At 41.5% G+C, this 14,604-nt stretch overlaps 1 protein-coding gene across 11 annotated transcripts in view; it reads right to left on the reverse strand.

The window, feature by feature from the left end:
* The window catches only part of LOC114666444 (gephyrin), a 415,661-nt gene extending 406,450 nt beyond the window's left edge, over nt 1-9,211 (reverse strand). For all 11 annotated transcript variants that reach the window (XM_028821308.2, XM_028821307.2, XM_051920119.1 and 8 more), the window contains exon 1: nt 9,061-9,211. In XM_028821308.2, coding sequence (XP_028677141.1) covers nt 9,061-9,124 — 64 coding nt within the window. In that variant the 5' untranslated portion in view covers nt 9,125-9,211. The remainder of the gene's footprint in view (nt 1-9,060) is intronic.
* Between the last annotated feature and the right edge of the window lie 5,393 nt (nt 9,212-14,604).

Raw genomic sequence — 14,604 nt, forward strand, 5'->3', positions numbered from 1 at the left:
TGTAGCTTTCTGGCTCTGGCATGGGTCACCGGTACGGTGTAGCACAAACTGATCTCAAGGTTTGTGTAAGGCAGGGTTTCTCAACCGCTGGTTGCATGAATGGCATGACGCAGGTTGCCATCATGGTGTGTTACCTAAGATATCATCAGTGCTGAGCAATATGTTTCCCCATTTCTAGGCAAGCTCATTTCACCAAGGCGGACTCCCAATTGCTCCTGTTTTTCCAAGGGGGCATTTACAATTGCTATTAGTAAGTCATCAATGAATTTAAAAAGGGTAAAACTAGGGTGTGGAATCAGACAGAAAATATACATATCCAGTGTTACATACAGTATACCCTGCTGTTCTTTCTGAGACTCTGTGAAATGCCTTGAGCATGAGAAAGGTGCTATATAAATAAAATGTATTATTATTGTTATAAAGGTTGAGAAACACAGGTGTAAGGAAGACGGTGCGGGTTGAAAACATAACAATTAGCCATGTGGAGAAGCACCAATTACAACAGACATTAAAAGGCCCTCTAAGAGCTAAAAAACATACAAGACTGTGTTTATTACTGCCGCTGGTTTTAGCAATTTCTAGAACTTTATTACCCGATTGTTTTTGCTTTGGTCCTCCGCCGTAAGCACAAATTGATTTACCTCTGTTGGCTGTAAATCAGCACGTGACTATAAATAATGCCCATCAACCCTAGCTTCTTCTACTGAGTGGTCAGTGTTAGTTCGAAGTGGGCAATATTGAGGCTTGACCTCACAACGCAATTCATCCGTTATATTTGGTTCTTTTATAACTCAATGGTCTGCATTAGGTAGCACATACAGGTATTCCATTATGATACATATTCACACATACTGTTCAGGACAGGTCAGGTCTTGTCAGGTCAGGCTGGGAAGAGTGCGCGATGCTGCACCCACCACATGACAAAAGAGCTTGGGATCCCAGTTGGCAACCCCCCAGGCAGACATATGGTCTAGCCTACCCTCCAGAAATGACCCTCTATCTGCCACATCCAGGTGTTATGTGGGTGTCCCCTTGGCCTGGTCCAGCCACTCAGATCTTAATAATGAGGAACTTGCGAGCTGGATCACCCAAACGGAATCGTGCGACATGGCCATAGTGCCGTAACTGACACTCCAACACAATGCAGGTGATGTGCGCCATTTGGGACTCTGTGAGCAATCGCTCATTCGATACAAAGTCACACCAGCATTACCCAAGGATTCTCCGAAGAGACACAGCATCAAAGGAGTCCAGTGTTCATCTCAGGTCACTGGATGGCGTCCATGTCTCGCAACACTCATGTCTAGCGAAACAGGAAGCAGCAGGACTCTAAAGACTTGGACCTTCGTCCTTTTGCAGAGATATCAGGAGCGCCACACACCCCTTCCTAGCAACCTCATGACCCCTATGCTCTCCCAATCTGTCTACTGACTTCATAGGAAGAGTCACTAGAGACATGAATGTCACTGCCGAGGTAAGTAAACCTCTCGACAAGTTCGACACTCTCTCTGCAAAAGAGACACACTGCTGATGGCTGTGCCCAAGAGGTCATTAAAGGCCTGGATCTTGGTTTTTATTCAAACACTCACAAGCCCAGACACTCAGACTTCTCGCTCAGTCTCTCGAGCACCCTCATCAGAGTCTTTACTGACTCCGTGAAGATCACAGCATCGTTGGCAAAGGCAAAATTAATAAATCTTTCTTCACCAACAGATGCCTCACAGCCATGGGTCCCCACAACCTTGCCCAACACCCAGACCATGCAAGCACTGAACAGAACAGGAGCAAGAACACACAATCAGATTTGACAACCTGAATGTGCAAAGCCATTGGCTTTTTTCTTGTTTTCTCACAAAGGTTCCCTACCATATAGAACACACTTTGCAGTCATCAGTGCCCGATTCATCACCATTTTCTAACCCAAACTGTTTCAATTCAGGTTTAACGGAAGCAAAAATCCATTTTGGGAATTAAAGTGGAACTGTCAGAATTTTCTTTTTTTAACAGCAAAAAAACTACTCTTTAATGTGGGAACGTTCAGGAATCCAGGAAATCAACATGACAGTTAGGTGGGCAGGTTGGCTATGCATGGCTTAGTCCTGGGATTTAAGTTCTTCCCTGAGCTCATCACTAGACCAATGGCTTCATCATTCACCTCTTTTCCAGCAATTTATATGAAAATGGCGGCTAAGTTTTTTTTTTCATGCTGCTCAAAAATTTTAAAAATTATTTTTTACTATTAAAATTTAGAAAAACATCCCTTTAAACTTACAGCTTTCTTTTTTCCTCCATTTTCACAGTAAGCAAGATTACTTTAACATTTGTAACAAGACAAATTTTGGAAGAGATCAGGCCAATTACTCTTACACAGCTCACCCATTTCTGTTTATTGGACAGACTCACTGATTTTCTTTATCATACGTAACTGGAAATTAGACAGACAGGCAGGAAAGGCACTATATGATAGACAGACAGACAGACAGACAGACAGACAGACAGACAGACAGACAGACAGACAGACAGACAGACAGACAGACAGACAGACAGACAGATAGATAGATAGATAGATAGATAGATAGATAGATAGATAGATAGATAGATAGATAGATAGATAGATAGATAGATAGATAGATAGACAGACAATGGTCTGAACATACACCAGAATGACTAAAAAAGAGGAAAATAAAAACAAAACCTATAACTTGGTATAAAGGAAACCCAGTCGCATGTCTTGCCGCATTTCTCAGTGTTAGTGGTCACAGATAGGAAGTTTATAATGGCACTCAGTTTGTTTCAGTTCTCTCCTTTACTACCTCTAGGGAGGTCCAGGGCACATCCTATAATTGAATTTGCTCTTTTAATTATCCTGTTGATTTGTTGGGTCTCTTTTGAAGTCATGTTACCAGCCCAGCACACCACAGCATATGAACTTGCACTGGTCATCTCAGAGTTGTAAAAGAAGAAATTACTTCTCTTCTAGTCATTAATAATGATTTCCATGGAGCATGTGCTTGAACATAAAATCAAGACAGACCTTACAACAAGGAGCATCCATAAATGTTTCTTATAATTAAATAAAAACATCAGGAAAAAAACATGAAAAGTCAGTATATGAGACACAGCGTGGGAGGCCTGTGACATAATCAGTCACCTCACTATTGTCCAAGTTTAATGGAACAGCTGGCCATCTTGACATCCTACTGCAAGCAGCCAGGTTACATCAATGCCAATTACTACATACAACTCCTCTGAAATCCACAATGAAATTTTCCATGACATAGGACATCCAAGACAGACTTTTGTTCCACATTACAGAACAACTCATTTTTCATATTGATGTTATATTGAATCTGAACAAGGAAAACAGTTGATTACCACAAGGTGATTCTCCTCCTCATTCACTACCAAAGTCTCATTGAAAATCTGGGAAGTTCTCAACCGAAAATTTCTCTTTGGCCATTTCCATTGTGTTGTCATGTACCCAAACCATATGCACACTTAATAATTCAGCAGAAGAAAATAAAACACAAAATAATAAGATAAACAGACAATCCACAAGGAATCGGACAAGAGTGTTACGACACAAGTTGCTTTGAGTGAAATTTCCTTTCCACTTTTCTTAATGGTTTTGAGGGTTTTTCAATCTGGGGAATTCAGTCATGCTGTCAGTTAATAGTGAGTTTGTTTTTGAAATTTCATTTAAATTTAATTTTTTGTTTTATTGCATCACTATTTTGTTTTCTTAAAGGTCCGACCATTCTGAGACCCCACATTCATGACGCCATTGTCCATGGTTTCCATGAGTGTGCAAAAATTGAGTCAGAGATGCAACAGATCTGTGCTATCCTAGATGCTGGATAAAGCTTTTTGTTGGCTATCAAATCTCATAGGTATTTGAGCCTCCACTTTAAACTTCTCAACTTTTGACCATGTTCTATTTTTTACCATGTTGGCCTCCTTATGTGCCACTTTTAGCATACGTGACATAACAAAGTGAGGGCAGACACCTTTACTGAGTATGTCTGAAATAATTTTAAATTAAGGTCTGTGGTTCTTCCTCACACAAGTGATACTTTGCATCGCACACTGACAGATGCAAAGCTCTTCTAAACAGCTAGATGATCAAATGACTTCTATGATTTTAAACACAAGTGCTTACTTCACTCTCTTTTTAGTCAGCTGTTTCAAAAGACCACTATTACCCCTACCCCATCTTCCCATTTTCCAGTGCTCGCTATATACCATTTCCAGTGAAACTTTAAGCATATTGCTTGTCTAACTTTAAAGCGATAACACATCAACAAGGCACTCTGCGTCTGGATTGATCAACAAATAATGTACTCATCTATTCTTACATGTAACTGAACAACACTTTCCTGCTTGTATGTGCACATGCATTTACTGCCTTTTGGACTTTTCTCAATTCAATTACCCATCATCCATACTTCCATACCCCCATTAAGGGGTAAGCTCAAAGAATGCAGGTGGATAAGCCTATGGTGTCCTAGATAATGGACTATCTCTTGGACAGACCGCAGTTTGTGAAACTCAAGGACTGTGTGAGCACCACAAGGAACAGGCCTGTCACCTTTTCTCCTCACTCTATACACCACAGACTATAAATATAACAGCAGGTCATGTCACTTACAGAAATTCTCAGATGATTCTGCACTTATGGGGTGTATGAGATGGAGGAGAGGAGTCAGGTGGAGAAGTCTGAGAGTTGTCATCAGCAAAACCAAAGAACTGCTAATTCACTTAATAGGCAGCACCAAACAGCCTCCGTGTCTGGTCACTATCCAGGGTGTGGATGCAGAGGTGGTGCACTGCTACAACTACTTGGGGGGTCCACATTAATGACAGGTTGGACTGGTCTTGGAACATAGAGGAACTATAAAAGAAAGGGAATTTGCAGGCTCTATTTCAAAAGGAGACTCCATTCCTTTCACGAGGAAAGTGACATCCTTCACATCTTCTACAACTCTGTGATGGCTAGTGTGATGTGCTGGGCTGGTAAAATTATTTCAAGAGAGGCCCACTGAATTAACAAGTTAATTAAAATGGCAGGCTCAGTTATAGGATGCCCTCTGGACCTCCAGGAGGTCGTAGTGGAGGAGAGAATGGAGATAAAACTGAGTGCCATTATTAACAATGCTACGTGTCCTCTCTGTGACACACTAACACTGAGGACTTTCAGCCAATAAATTATTCAGCAGAAGTGTGTCAAGAAACGCAGCTGTGGCTCCTTTAATAACAGCAATATGCCTGTATAGCACTTCACTGTGACTGGGACCACCAGATCAGGAGCTTTCTTCCATTTTAGTCATTCTAGTGTATGTTAAGGCCATAGTGTGAGTGTGTATAAATATTATTATATTTATATATTATCCTTCTGTAAAAAGCCAAATTTCCCCAAGTGGGAAAACAACGTTCTATCTATGTATTTATCAACCAAAGCTCTGAACTCAGGGGACACCTGGGCAATATCACACTAGAAGACTTCACCATATCAACATGAACACAGCAAATGCAGCACATCCAAGAATGTCAGCCCCTCTCACCAGTATGGCCCATCATTCCATCCACACATTTCAAAATAACCTCTGGTCTGAAGTCTGCAGTGCAAAACTGGAATCACGATTCAATTCCCATTTTAAAGCACCCAGTCAAAATGACCAAACCTCTTTCAAAGAAAGCCAATGTGAACATACACAGAAGGCAGAAGTTTAAGTTTGGCCCAAACTCCAAGAGGTGGCAATGCCATCCCAATAGGCCTCTATGTGGCTCCATTCTGTTCATGGAATGGGATCTGGCGCTCACAACTCTGCTGCTCATTAGTTATTATTATTCTTCTGTCAGTTAACCAGTTTTGATTTTATAGAGCACTCTAACACCGCACTTTCGGAATCAAGACACCTTTAGGGAGATCCCATATGCATAAGCCAATGTCATTACACCCCATTGGCATTTTGCACTAAAAAAATGAATTTCCAATTTTTTACTTATCTATCATTTCACTTAAATATTTTATTCCAGTAACATGTACATAAAAGAAAAATGTACTTTATTATGGAAAAAAATCACAGGTTTCACACTACCCATGACATCCACAAACAAGAGCGAGCTTACAGATGACAGCTCAAAATGTTGAACTCATGTGACTTTTTGTCTTTTCACATTTTTGATCTACGAGCATTTTTTTGCAGCAAATTACCAACCTTTCAACTTATTGTTTTAAATTAAAAGAAAAAACTTCATTTGATTGGACTGATTTCTTTATCTTTCGGTTAAAGAAATGTGTACACTGTAATATAGCTCATCTATTGTACTGCAAAAGTAATGTCTGAAATAGTTTTCATGGACAGCAAATTCCAAATCGGTTCATGTAAAAATGATATTGAATTCATGTACTGTTGGTAACAGGCAGTTGTGGAGGATTATATGGAGTGGTCGTGTGAAGACATGAGAAAATCCAAAAGTTGCTGGGGTGCCGGCTGGGTCACCCCATTTAATTAGTTGGCCTCAGCACAAAAGAAAAACAACACAGAACAGAAGGCAACTCAAAACTGAGTTTAGCTAATGAGTAAAATAAAAATCTGAAGAAACATGAGAGGATTAAAAATTAATGAAACACCATTAAACAAACGTTGAAAAAACAAATCTGATTTCAAGTGTGATAGAGAAGCCTCAAATGGTCTGACTGACATCTCAAATAACTGCAAGTGACAGGCAAAATAAACCGGAGCAGGAAGGTCTCAACATGTGCTCTCCTGTCTTCTCAGAGTCTCCTTCCAACAAGACAGGGATCATCAAGGTTTCAAGAACACTGTAATGGAGACCTTGCAGCTGTGAAGCACTGTTTGGGCTAGTTTTAGAAAGCAGCATTATTAACACCAGAAAATGTTTTCTTTTTTTGTTTTCTGTAGCAATCCATGAACCCATTTGCTTCGCCTGCTTTGACTATTTCAGGGTAGCAGGGAAGAAGAGCCCATCCCAACAACCCTGAATGGCACACCAGTCCACTGCCGCCACATCGTGCAAACCAAACAGACACGTCTTTGGGACCTTTATGTTGACTTATTCAGTTGACGCCTTTATCCAAGGTGACTTACAATATTTTTTGAGAGAATCGATTGGTTCTATTTCTTTTGGATTTCCAGTTAAAGAAAAGGCAGGTGACATGACTTGCTCAGTGTCACACAGTATCGGTAGCAGAAATGGGTAGTGCCTTTTATTATTCTTATATATCTATTTTCAACAGCTGCTTATCAAGTACAATGTTGCATTTATTACTATTATTACCATTAAAAGAATCATGTCGTCATTCTAAACATCAGCATTTTGAAATCAAAGCACTAAAACAGTTTGAAAGGATTAAACACATGAAGAAATTGAAATCACTGGATTAGAATGATGGATCACAAAATGATGAAAATTAAACAGGCAGAATAAATCTCAATTCAGAAACCACGTCAGCGCTAAGGTCATCGGGGATTTGCGGTGATGTAAAGATGTTGGTGTTCTTAGAATATCTGAAAGGGGTTTGTTTAGACAAAATGCACCCTGTTTAAGAGAATAATCATGAAAGCGGCCCAGGGCTTTTTACACACATGCACACACTTCTGTGATCTGCCTTTTCACACTTTGTCAAGCCCTGTTTGTCATCGATAGTGAACTGCCTCCATGAAATGTCAGTGCACTGCGGACGGAACAAACAAACTCCGATATTTCAAGGGTGAGCACCCTTTCTTAGCTCCCTTACGGTATATAAAGAGGTCGCTTTCTGCCCTTAGAAGGCGCTCGGACGCCACGGTTCTCAGAACCCCCTTCATGCACTATATGAAGGCACCGTGATTGATGTGCGATTCAGCACCAAAGGCTGAGGACAGCGCTCGAGCTCAATGAAAACGGCAGGGGAGGGAAGTGGAAGAGGAAGAAGGGGGAGGGGAGGGATTCCCTCATACATTTCCCAATTCTGCTGCTGTGCATCTCCACAGCTCCGCTTCGTGCAAACATTCGTGACTGAAATAAGGAAAAAGAGAGCAGGGAGCAGCAGCCTGACAAGCCAGGGACTGCCGATCGTACCGATTCGCTAACGTTATCAGCATCCTCCGCAAGCCGCAAAACCAAAGAGGTGTTTTTTCATTTCTTATTAGTAGTATTATTATGCAAATCTTAGTGTTATTTTTATTATGGACCCTTTGAGCTCAAACCGTGATCCCTTAAAAGCAAAAGAGAAAATGACGATTCGATTTTTCTAAGAAGGAAAATCGCTTTAAAAAGAAAAAAAAAATCAGAGCCTCGTTAAACATGTATCTTTCCGCGGAGGAATAGCACCGGCCGCCATCAAAGCCGAAAATGAGACGGGGAACCCAACGCGCAGAGCTGAAATGTGTAAGGCGATAATGCGTGAGTTATATCCTTTAGATCTGTGATGATGAAAATGCTTACGGCTTTACATGATACGGCTCAAGAGGCGGAGCTGTCCTGGTCCAACGGTTCTAAATCGGGCGAGTGAGGTGCTCTTCCCAGTGCACGAGCATCAGCAAAGAAGAAAAAATAATAATAATAATAATTGGAAAGTCTAAAAACACGCATCATCAATATCATAAAAATTATTACCACAAGCTATCATCAATAGCAACGAGTGCAAAAACTGGGAATTTCAAGAAGGTAAGAGTATAACCTACAAGAAGGTATTAATGACGACCAATGAACAAATAAGTAGGTTAAATCATATAAATAAATAAATAATTGGGCTCACTCTATCAGACAGTGCACCGTGCAAACACAAATCTAAACCTGACCGCCGACTACTTTCCACTTCACCTCTCACCGCTATCAGCATCTCCAGCTCCGGTATCGACAAGCTGAAGAGACGACTACCAGCAGCGAGTGCGGCGGCCCGACTGCACTGGGATGACAGGGGGCTCTAAATCAAGCAGCACCGCAGCGAGCAGGCAAACATGCGCCGTCCGAACCGCAGGCAATATCAGCGCCTTGGCGTAGCCCCGCCGTCGGCTCACTGTCGCTCTCCGATCTCGTTTGCATCGCGCTTACCTGTGAGGACTCCTACTCGGATTTGGTGGTCGTGGTTTGTTAATATCATTCCTTCCGACGCCATGTTTAGCAGCGCTGTCACCGCACTGAGCAACAGGCAGCGGCGAGCACTAAGCTGCTCGAACTCGGGGGAGGGAACACGCGAGGAGGCGAGACATGAGTACCTGATTGCCGAAAGATCGAGAGGTGGCCGAAGCAAGAGCGTGTGAGCGCGCGACTGTGAGAGCGTGCGCACGAGAAAAAGAGAGCGAGCGAAGCAGCGAGCAAGGGCCCAGGCGCGCAGGGCTCCTGGGGTGTAAAATACGATTCATGTGATGCCGACCAACAAAAAGGAGCCAAGGCTGGAGAAGAGCCACGCGCAGCAGCTGCCTTTCTTTCCGGCGGTGTTCGATTTTCCAGTTGAAAAGAGTGCATTAGCGTGACCTGCACAAAAGAACTTTCAAATATGAGAGAGAAAGAGAGGGAGAGGGCAAGAGGGTCTTCAGCGATACATGATGGTGCAGGAATGAGCGGACATTAAAAGACAGCTAGCTAACCAGATGCATGAAATAGATGGATATGTAGATCGCTAAATAGGAAAGGCACCACAGGTAAGTAGGAAGGATTCTATATGATAGATAAATATGAAAGGCTCTATAAGAGCCTATACTGTACATGGATTCTATATACTTAAATTATGGTATCTATACATTTTACATATATTTACACATATTAATAGATGCAGGGGATGGACCTTTGCTAGGGCCCATATGATGGAATGGCAGGGACAGACCACCTATCGGGGATGTGTACTCCTCCAATATACCTGAGGGCAGCCTTCATTTGTAATACCCAGTGGGTACCCTGGGAGCTGCAGTCCCATTGGACATTGAATTCTGTAGGTACCACCAAAAGGGAGCTGCAGAGAGCAGGAACTCCTGCTTTGGGGGACTTCTGCAAATGCTTCCTCCAAGCAATGTTGTGGCAGCAGTAAGTACTCCTGGGACTGACATAAAGGGAGCTGTTCGAGTCAAGAGGAAGTGGATAAAGCTTGTCTGGGAGGAGTGAAAAGAAGCAAACAAAGGAACTGTGGGTTGGATTGTGTTGTTTTGGAAGAAGACACTTTTTAATAGGTGCTCTCTCTAATTAAAAAATAAGTTCATTTGAGCCTGGAACTGTTGTGGTGTAATTGTGTCCTGGGGTTTTGATATATATATATGCATGTGTGGTCGGGTGTGGAGGAAGGACAAAACTGAGCAGAAGAGTGGCGTGGGGCAGAGGAGGGGGCAACAACTGACTCTACTTAGTATTTTCTTAAGAAGGTCTTTAAAGGTACTGCACCATATCAATAAGTTTATGTGAATTCGGGACTGTGTCTAGAGTTTGCGTCTCTGTGGTGCCCCCTTCAAGCCACATCCAGCAAACTGAGTAACTGGTCAAGAAGGGACTTGACCAGAGAAGTGACCAAGAACTCAATTATCACTTTAACAGAAGTTGAGAAGTTCTTTGCTAAGAGAGGAAGAAACCTGCTGGAAGAAAGACCATCTCAGCCCGACCCATTAAGTCTAATGCACTCTCTGTAGACCTCAACGATCAAATTGTGGCGAGGCATAGATCAAGGCAAGGGGGTCAAACCATTTCTAAAGCTTTGAGTGTTTGGAAGAGCACAATGGCGTCAAGAACTGTGAAATGGAAAAGGTTTGGAACCACCAGGGGCTTCATGCATAATGCAGTGTGTAGAATTCGCACTATAACATGACATAAGCACAAAAGCGGAAATGTGCTTATGCACAAAAAAATCCAGATGCATAAATCTGTGCTAACATCAACTTCCACGTTCTTCCGCTACATAAATCCTGGTCAGCGTGAAAAGTAACGCACGTGCATGCGCCTGCTGTCCCGCCCAAACATGATATCATTTTCATGATGATAGGAGTTAAAGCATGTTATTAAACATGGGAACACGGTGGCACAGTGATTGTTCATGTCTCACGCAAGATGCTGGCTGCGCCATGCACGATCTTCGATGAAATACTTTATTGTAGCAGTACTGTCTCTTTCAAATGTACTAATATTTCCTGTCCTTACTTTTCTTTCTCCAAATACCCAGTTGCCACACAATCAGCTCTGTAATAGACGTTAAGACATCTGTAAGCTTAGAACGCCGATTCTTCAAAACTTTTAAGGAACATCGAAATATCTTCGTAGTACGTGTTTAATTATTCTATCCATCTATCCTTCCAGTGTCACGTCAGCACCAACAAGAATACAGCGCGAGGCAGGAACAATCCGTAAACGGAGCACCAGCGTCTCGCTAGCACTGCGGCACAGTGTAGTTGAAGTTAAAGTTTTATCTGTATAATATAATAAACATATTTTGCTGCATATAATATAATAAACATCTTAAAAATGATATTGTCATCATATGTAAATACATGCTTTATAAAGTGGCTCAGGTTGTGCAATATTATAACTGTATCGCAAGTTTACAGTGAGGTGATTGTACTTATAAGTCCAGACAGTTCTACAAGGAGCACTTGATGGACTGATTGAGTGCGTTCAGAGTTCTTGGGATGAAACTGTTTCTGAACTGCGAGGTCAGTACAGGAAAGGCTCTGAAGCGTTTGTCATATGAGAGCAGTTTTATAGACAGCATGGCTGAGGCAGCGTGTGCTTGATGCTATATACCGATAATTCTCTTTCCGATCAGCTGCTGTAGATCTGTGATTCACACTCAGATACAGTGATATAAATACTCTGAGTGGTGCAGTGAGAGTAATATGGAAAAAGATGATCTGCTGTGGCAACCCCTAATGGGAGCAGCTGAAAGAAGAAGAAGGTGCAGTAAGAGTAACAACGCTAAAGCAGTTATGGTATTTGGAATAGTTTGACCATTCTGTGGACCATTATATTGTTACAGGCTAATTACAATCAGATGCATTAAACTAATAAACAATATGTGGTTAATTTCAGTGTATTTATAAAGCCGCGTCAGGGATGTGGATCTAAAAAAGAAAGGATAACCAAACTGGAACAGTAGCACTGCTTTGACGCTGGGTGCTGCCAGTCTGCAAAACCGAGCAGAGAACTTGCGTACGACAGGGTATGAGCTACCGTGGAAATGTACATGGCTTTACGCCAAGTTTAGGTTTTATACATCATGATTTGAACGTGGAAACGTTCTTATGCAACATTTTTGTGCGTACGCACTGTTTATACTTGAGGCCCCAGGACTCTCCCAGGAGTTGACCAAATCTGGCAAGAAGGGCCTTGGGTCAAGGAGATGACCAAGAACCCAATGCTCACTCTAACAGAACTTCAGAAGTCTAAGCAAACCCCTTTCAGATATTCTAGGAAGATCATTTCAGTAGCACTTCATCCATCAGGGGTTTATGGTTGAGTGAATAGATGGAAGCCACTCGAGTAAAGGACTCGGAGAGCATGAGGAGAAAGATTCTCTGGTGTGATGAGATTACCATTGAACTCTTTGGACAGAACTCCGAGCACAATGTCTGGCAAAGTCTTATCACCAAACTCTTATCACCTGCCCAATATCATACCTATGATGGTGAAGCATGGTGGTGGGAGCATCATGTTATGGTGTTTTAGGGACAGGGAGACTAGAAGGATGAATGCAGCCAAAAATAGAGAGGACCATGAAAAAAATCTGCTCTAGATTACACACCACATCAGACTGGAGTGATGGTTTATGTTTCAATGTGACAATGACCTGAAGCATACAGCCAAGACAATGCTGAAATGGCTTTGGGACAAGTCTCTGAGTGTCCTTGAGTGGCCAGACTTAAACCCCCTATACTCCCCTATGGGGAGACCTGAAGATGTCCATTTACAAACACTTCCCATGCAGTCTAATTAAGCTTGAAAGGATCTGTCAGGAAGAACTTGTCCAAATTCAGGTGTGCCATTACATTCCCCTTCTACATCTTTGTCATCTTCTAGTAAGTTGTAGACATTGCTCACATTAATTGACAGCCTTTTTAAGATGTCTGTGTGTTTGCCATTTGTCTTTCAGTTTTTGATTTCAATGAGTATAATGCCATTCCCTCTGCAGTGCACTTGCAGTAATATAGAATGATAGAATGACTGAATTCATTACAGACTTGAATCTAAAGTGTGCGGTTTACTATATAAGTGTATTTTCCACTTTTATGTAACATTTTTACCGATGTCATTCCGCGCCCCACTGCCACACTGAAACCAACTTTCCAGTGTTGTTGAGCAGGTGAAACTAAACGTGATCTGTCATTTGAGTAATTATGACTGAAAATTATCACTTTGGATTGGTAACAAAAGAATGCAGGATACACCAGGGCTTAGTGCTTGAATTTAAGTTTAAACTTTTGTGTAATGCTGCCAAAGAAAATCATCAAAGTCTCTCATTGTGCTTAATATTTCTAAAGGCAACCACTCTGGCGTGATCACTGGCACGTTTAAAATCGTAAAGTGATTTGTGCTTTTTTCTCATTTGCATCTGTAAGCTTGCACCATATTTCATCTTCAAAATACATTTTACATCTGCTTTATTATGCCACATCTTACCAATGAAACACTTTTTTGAACCATTTATGAACATTCCGCATGCAGACTTAATTCTCTAAAGCTGGTCTGAAAAAGATTCTTGTAGTTGTGTCCAAAAAATGAATCCCGACAAGCAGTAAATTTGATTAGATGCATAACTGTTTAAATGTACAAAAATATAGCCATATTACAATTTACAAGCTCAGATGTGCATTTTCAAACCTGCCCAATTCAATTCAACAGAGTTGGTGATGGGGCCAGAGTTTACATGAGCAACATTAGGTGCTTGGCAGAAACCAGCCTGGAAGGGGCACCATTTCATTTCAGGGCCAATGTCACAGGTTGACAAAGAAACTGCTGTATTTTACTGTATAGTGGGCATGCACAACTACAGAATCATAAAAAAAAAAGATTTTTAAAATTTTCAAAATATGATCAAAAGCCAGTTTAAACCAATATGTAGTAAAGCCCAAAATTTCAAATCATTCCTTAATAGATCTCCATGTCAGCTCAGTGCTTTAGCTCTACAAACAGTCCAGGGGACAACAGGATCATGTCAGGCTCAGAGATCCTAACCCCCCCCCCATTATTCCCCAGTACCCTCTTCCTACTTCACACAGAAATTCCAACAGCCAATTCAAACATTCTGAACCAATTTTCTAAATGTACAGTGGTACATCACTATTTTGCTTTAATTGCTAGTTTATGTACTGTATATGCAAGAATTCAAAATATGAAAGCTTAGGAATAAACAAAGCCGTTGATGATATCAACTGTATGTTAGAATCACAATTCACCCCGGCCACTGAAATCCCACCCTCATTTCCCCAACCACAACACTCATCCCACAGCCCAGATCCAATTAAATGTGATGATTCATTATTGAGTTTATAATCTGCAAACTCCACTTTCAGTTGGCTTTTTACCCACACATTAAACATTAGTAAAGTGTCAGTTGTCAGTGTGTTTTTATTTTTTGTTCCTCTTGGTTTTCGGGGTTTCTAGTTTTGCCTGTCCTAACAAATA

This window comes from Erpetoichthys calabaricus, chromosome 16 (assembly GCF_900747795.2).
Source record: "Erpetoichthys calabaricus chromosome 16, fErpCal1.3, whole genome shotgun sequence".
NCBI lineage: Eukaryota > Metazoa > Chordata > Cladistia > Polypteriformes > Polypteridae > Erpetoichthys > Erpetoichthys calabaricus.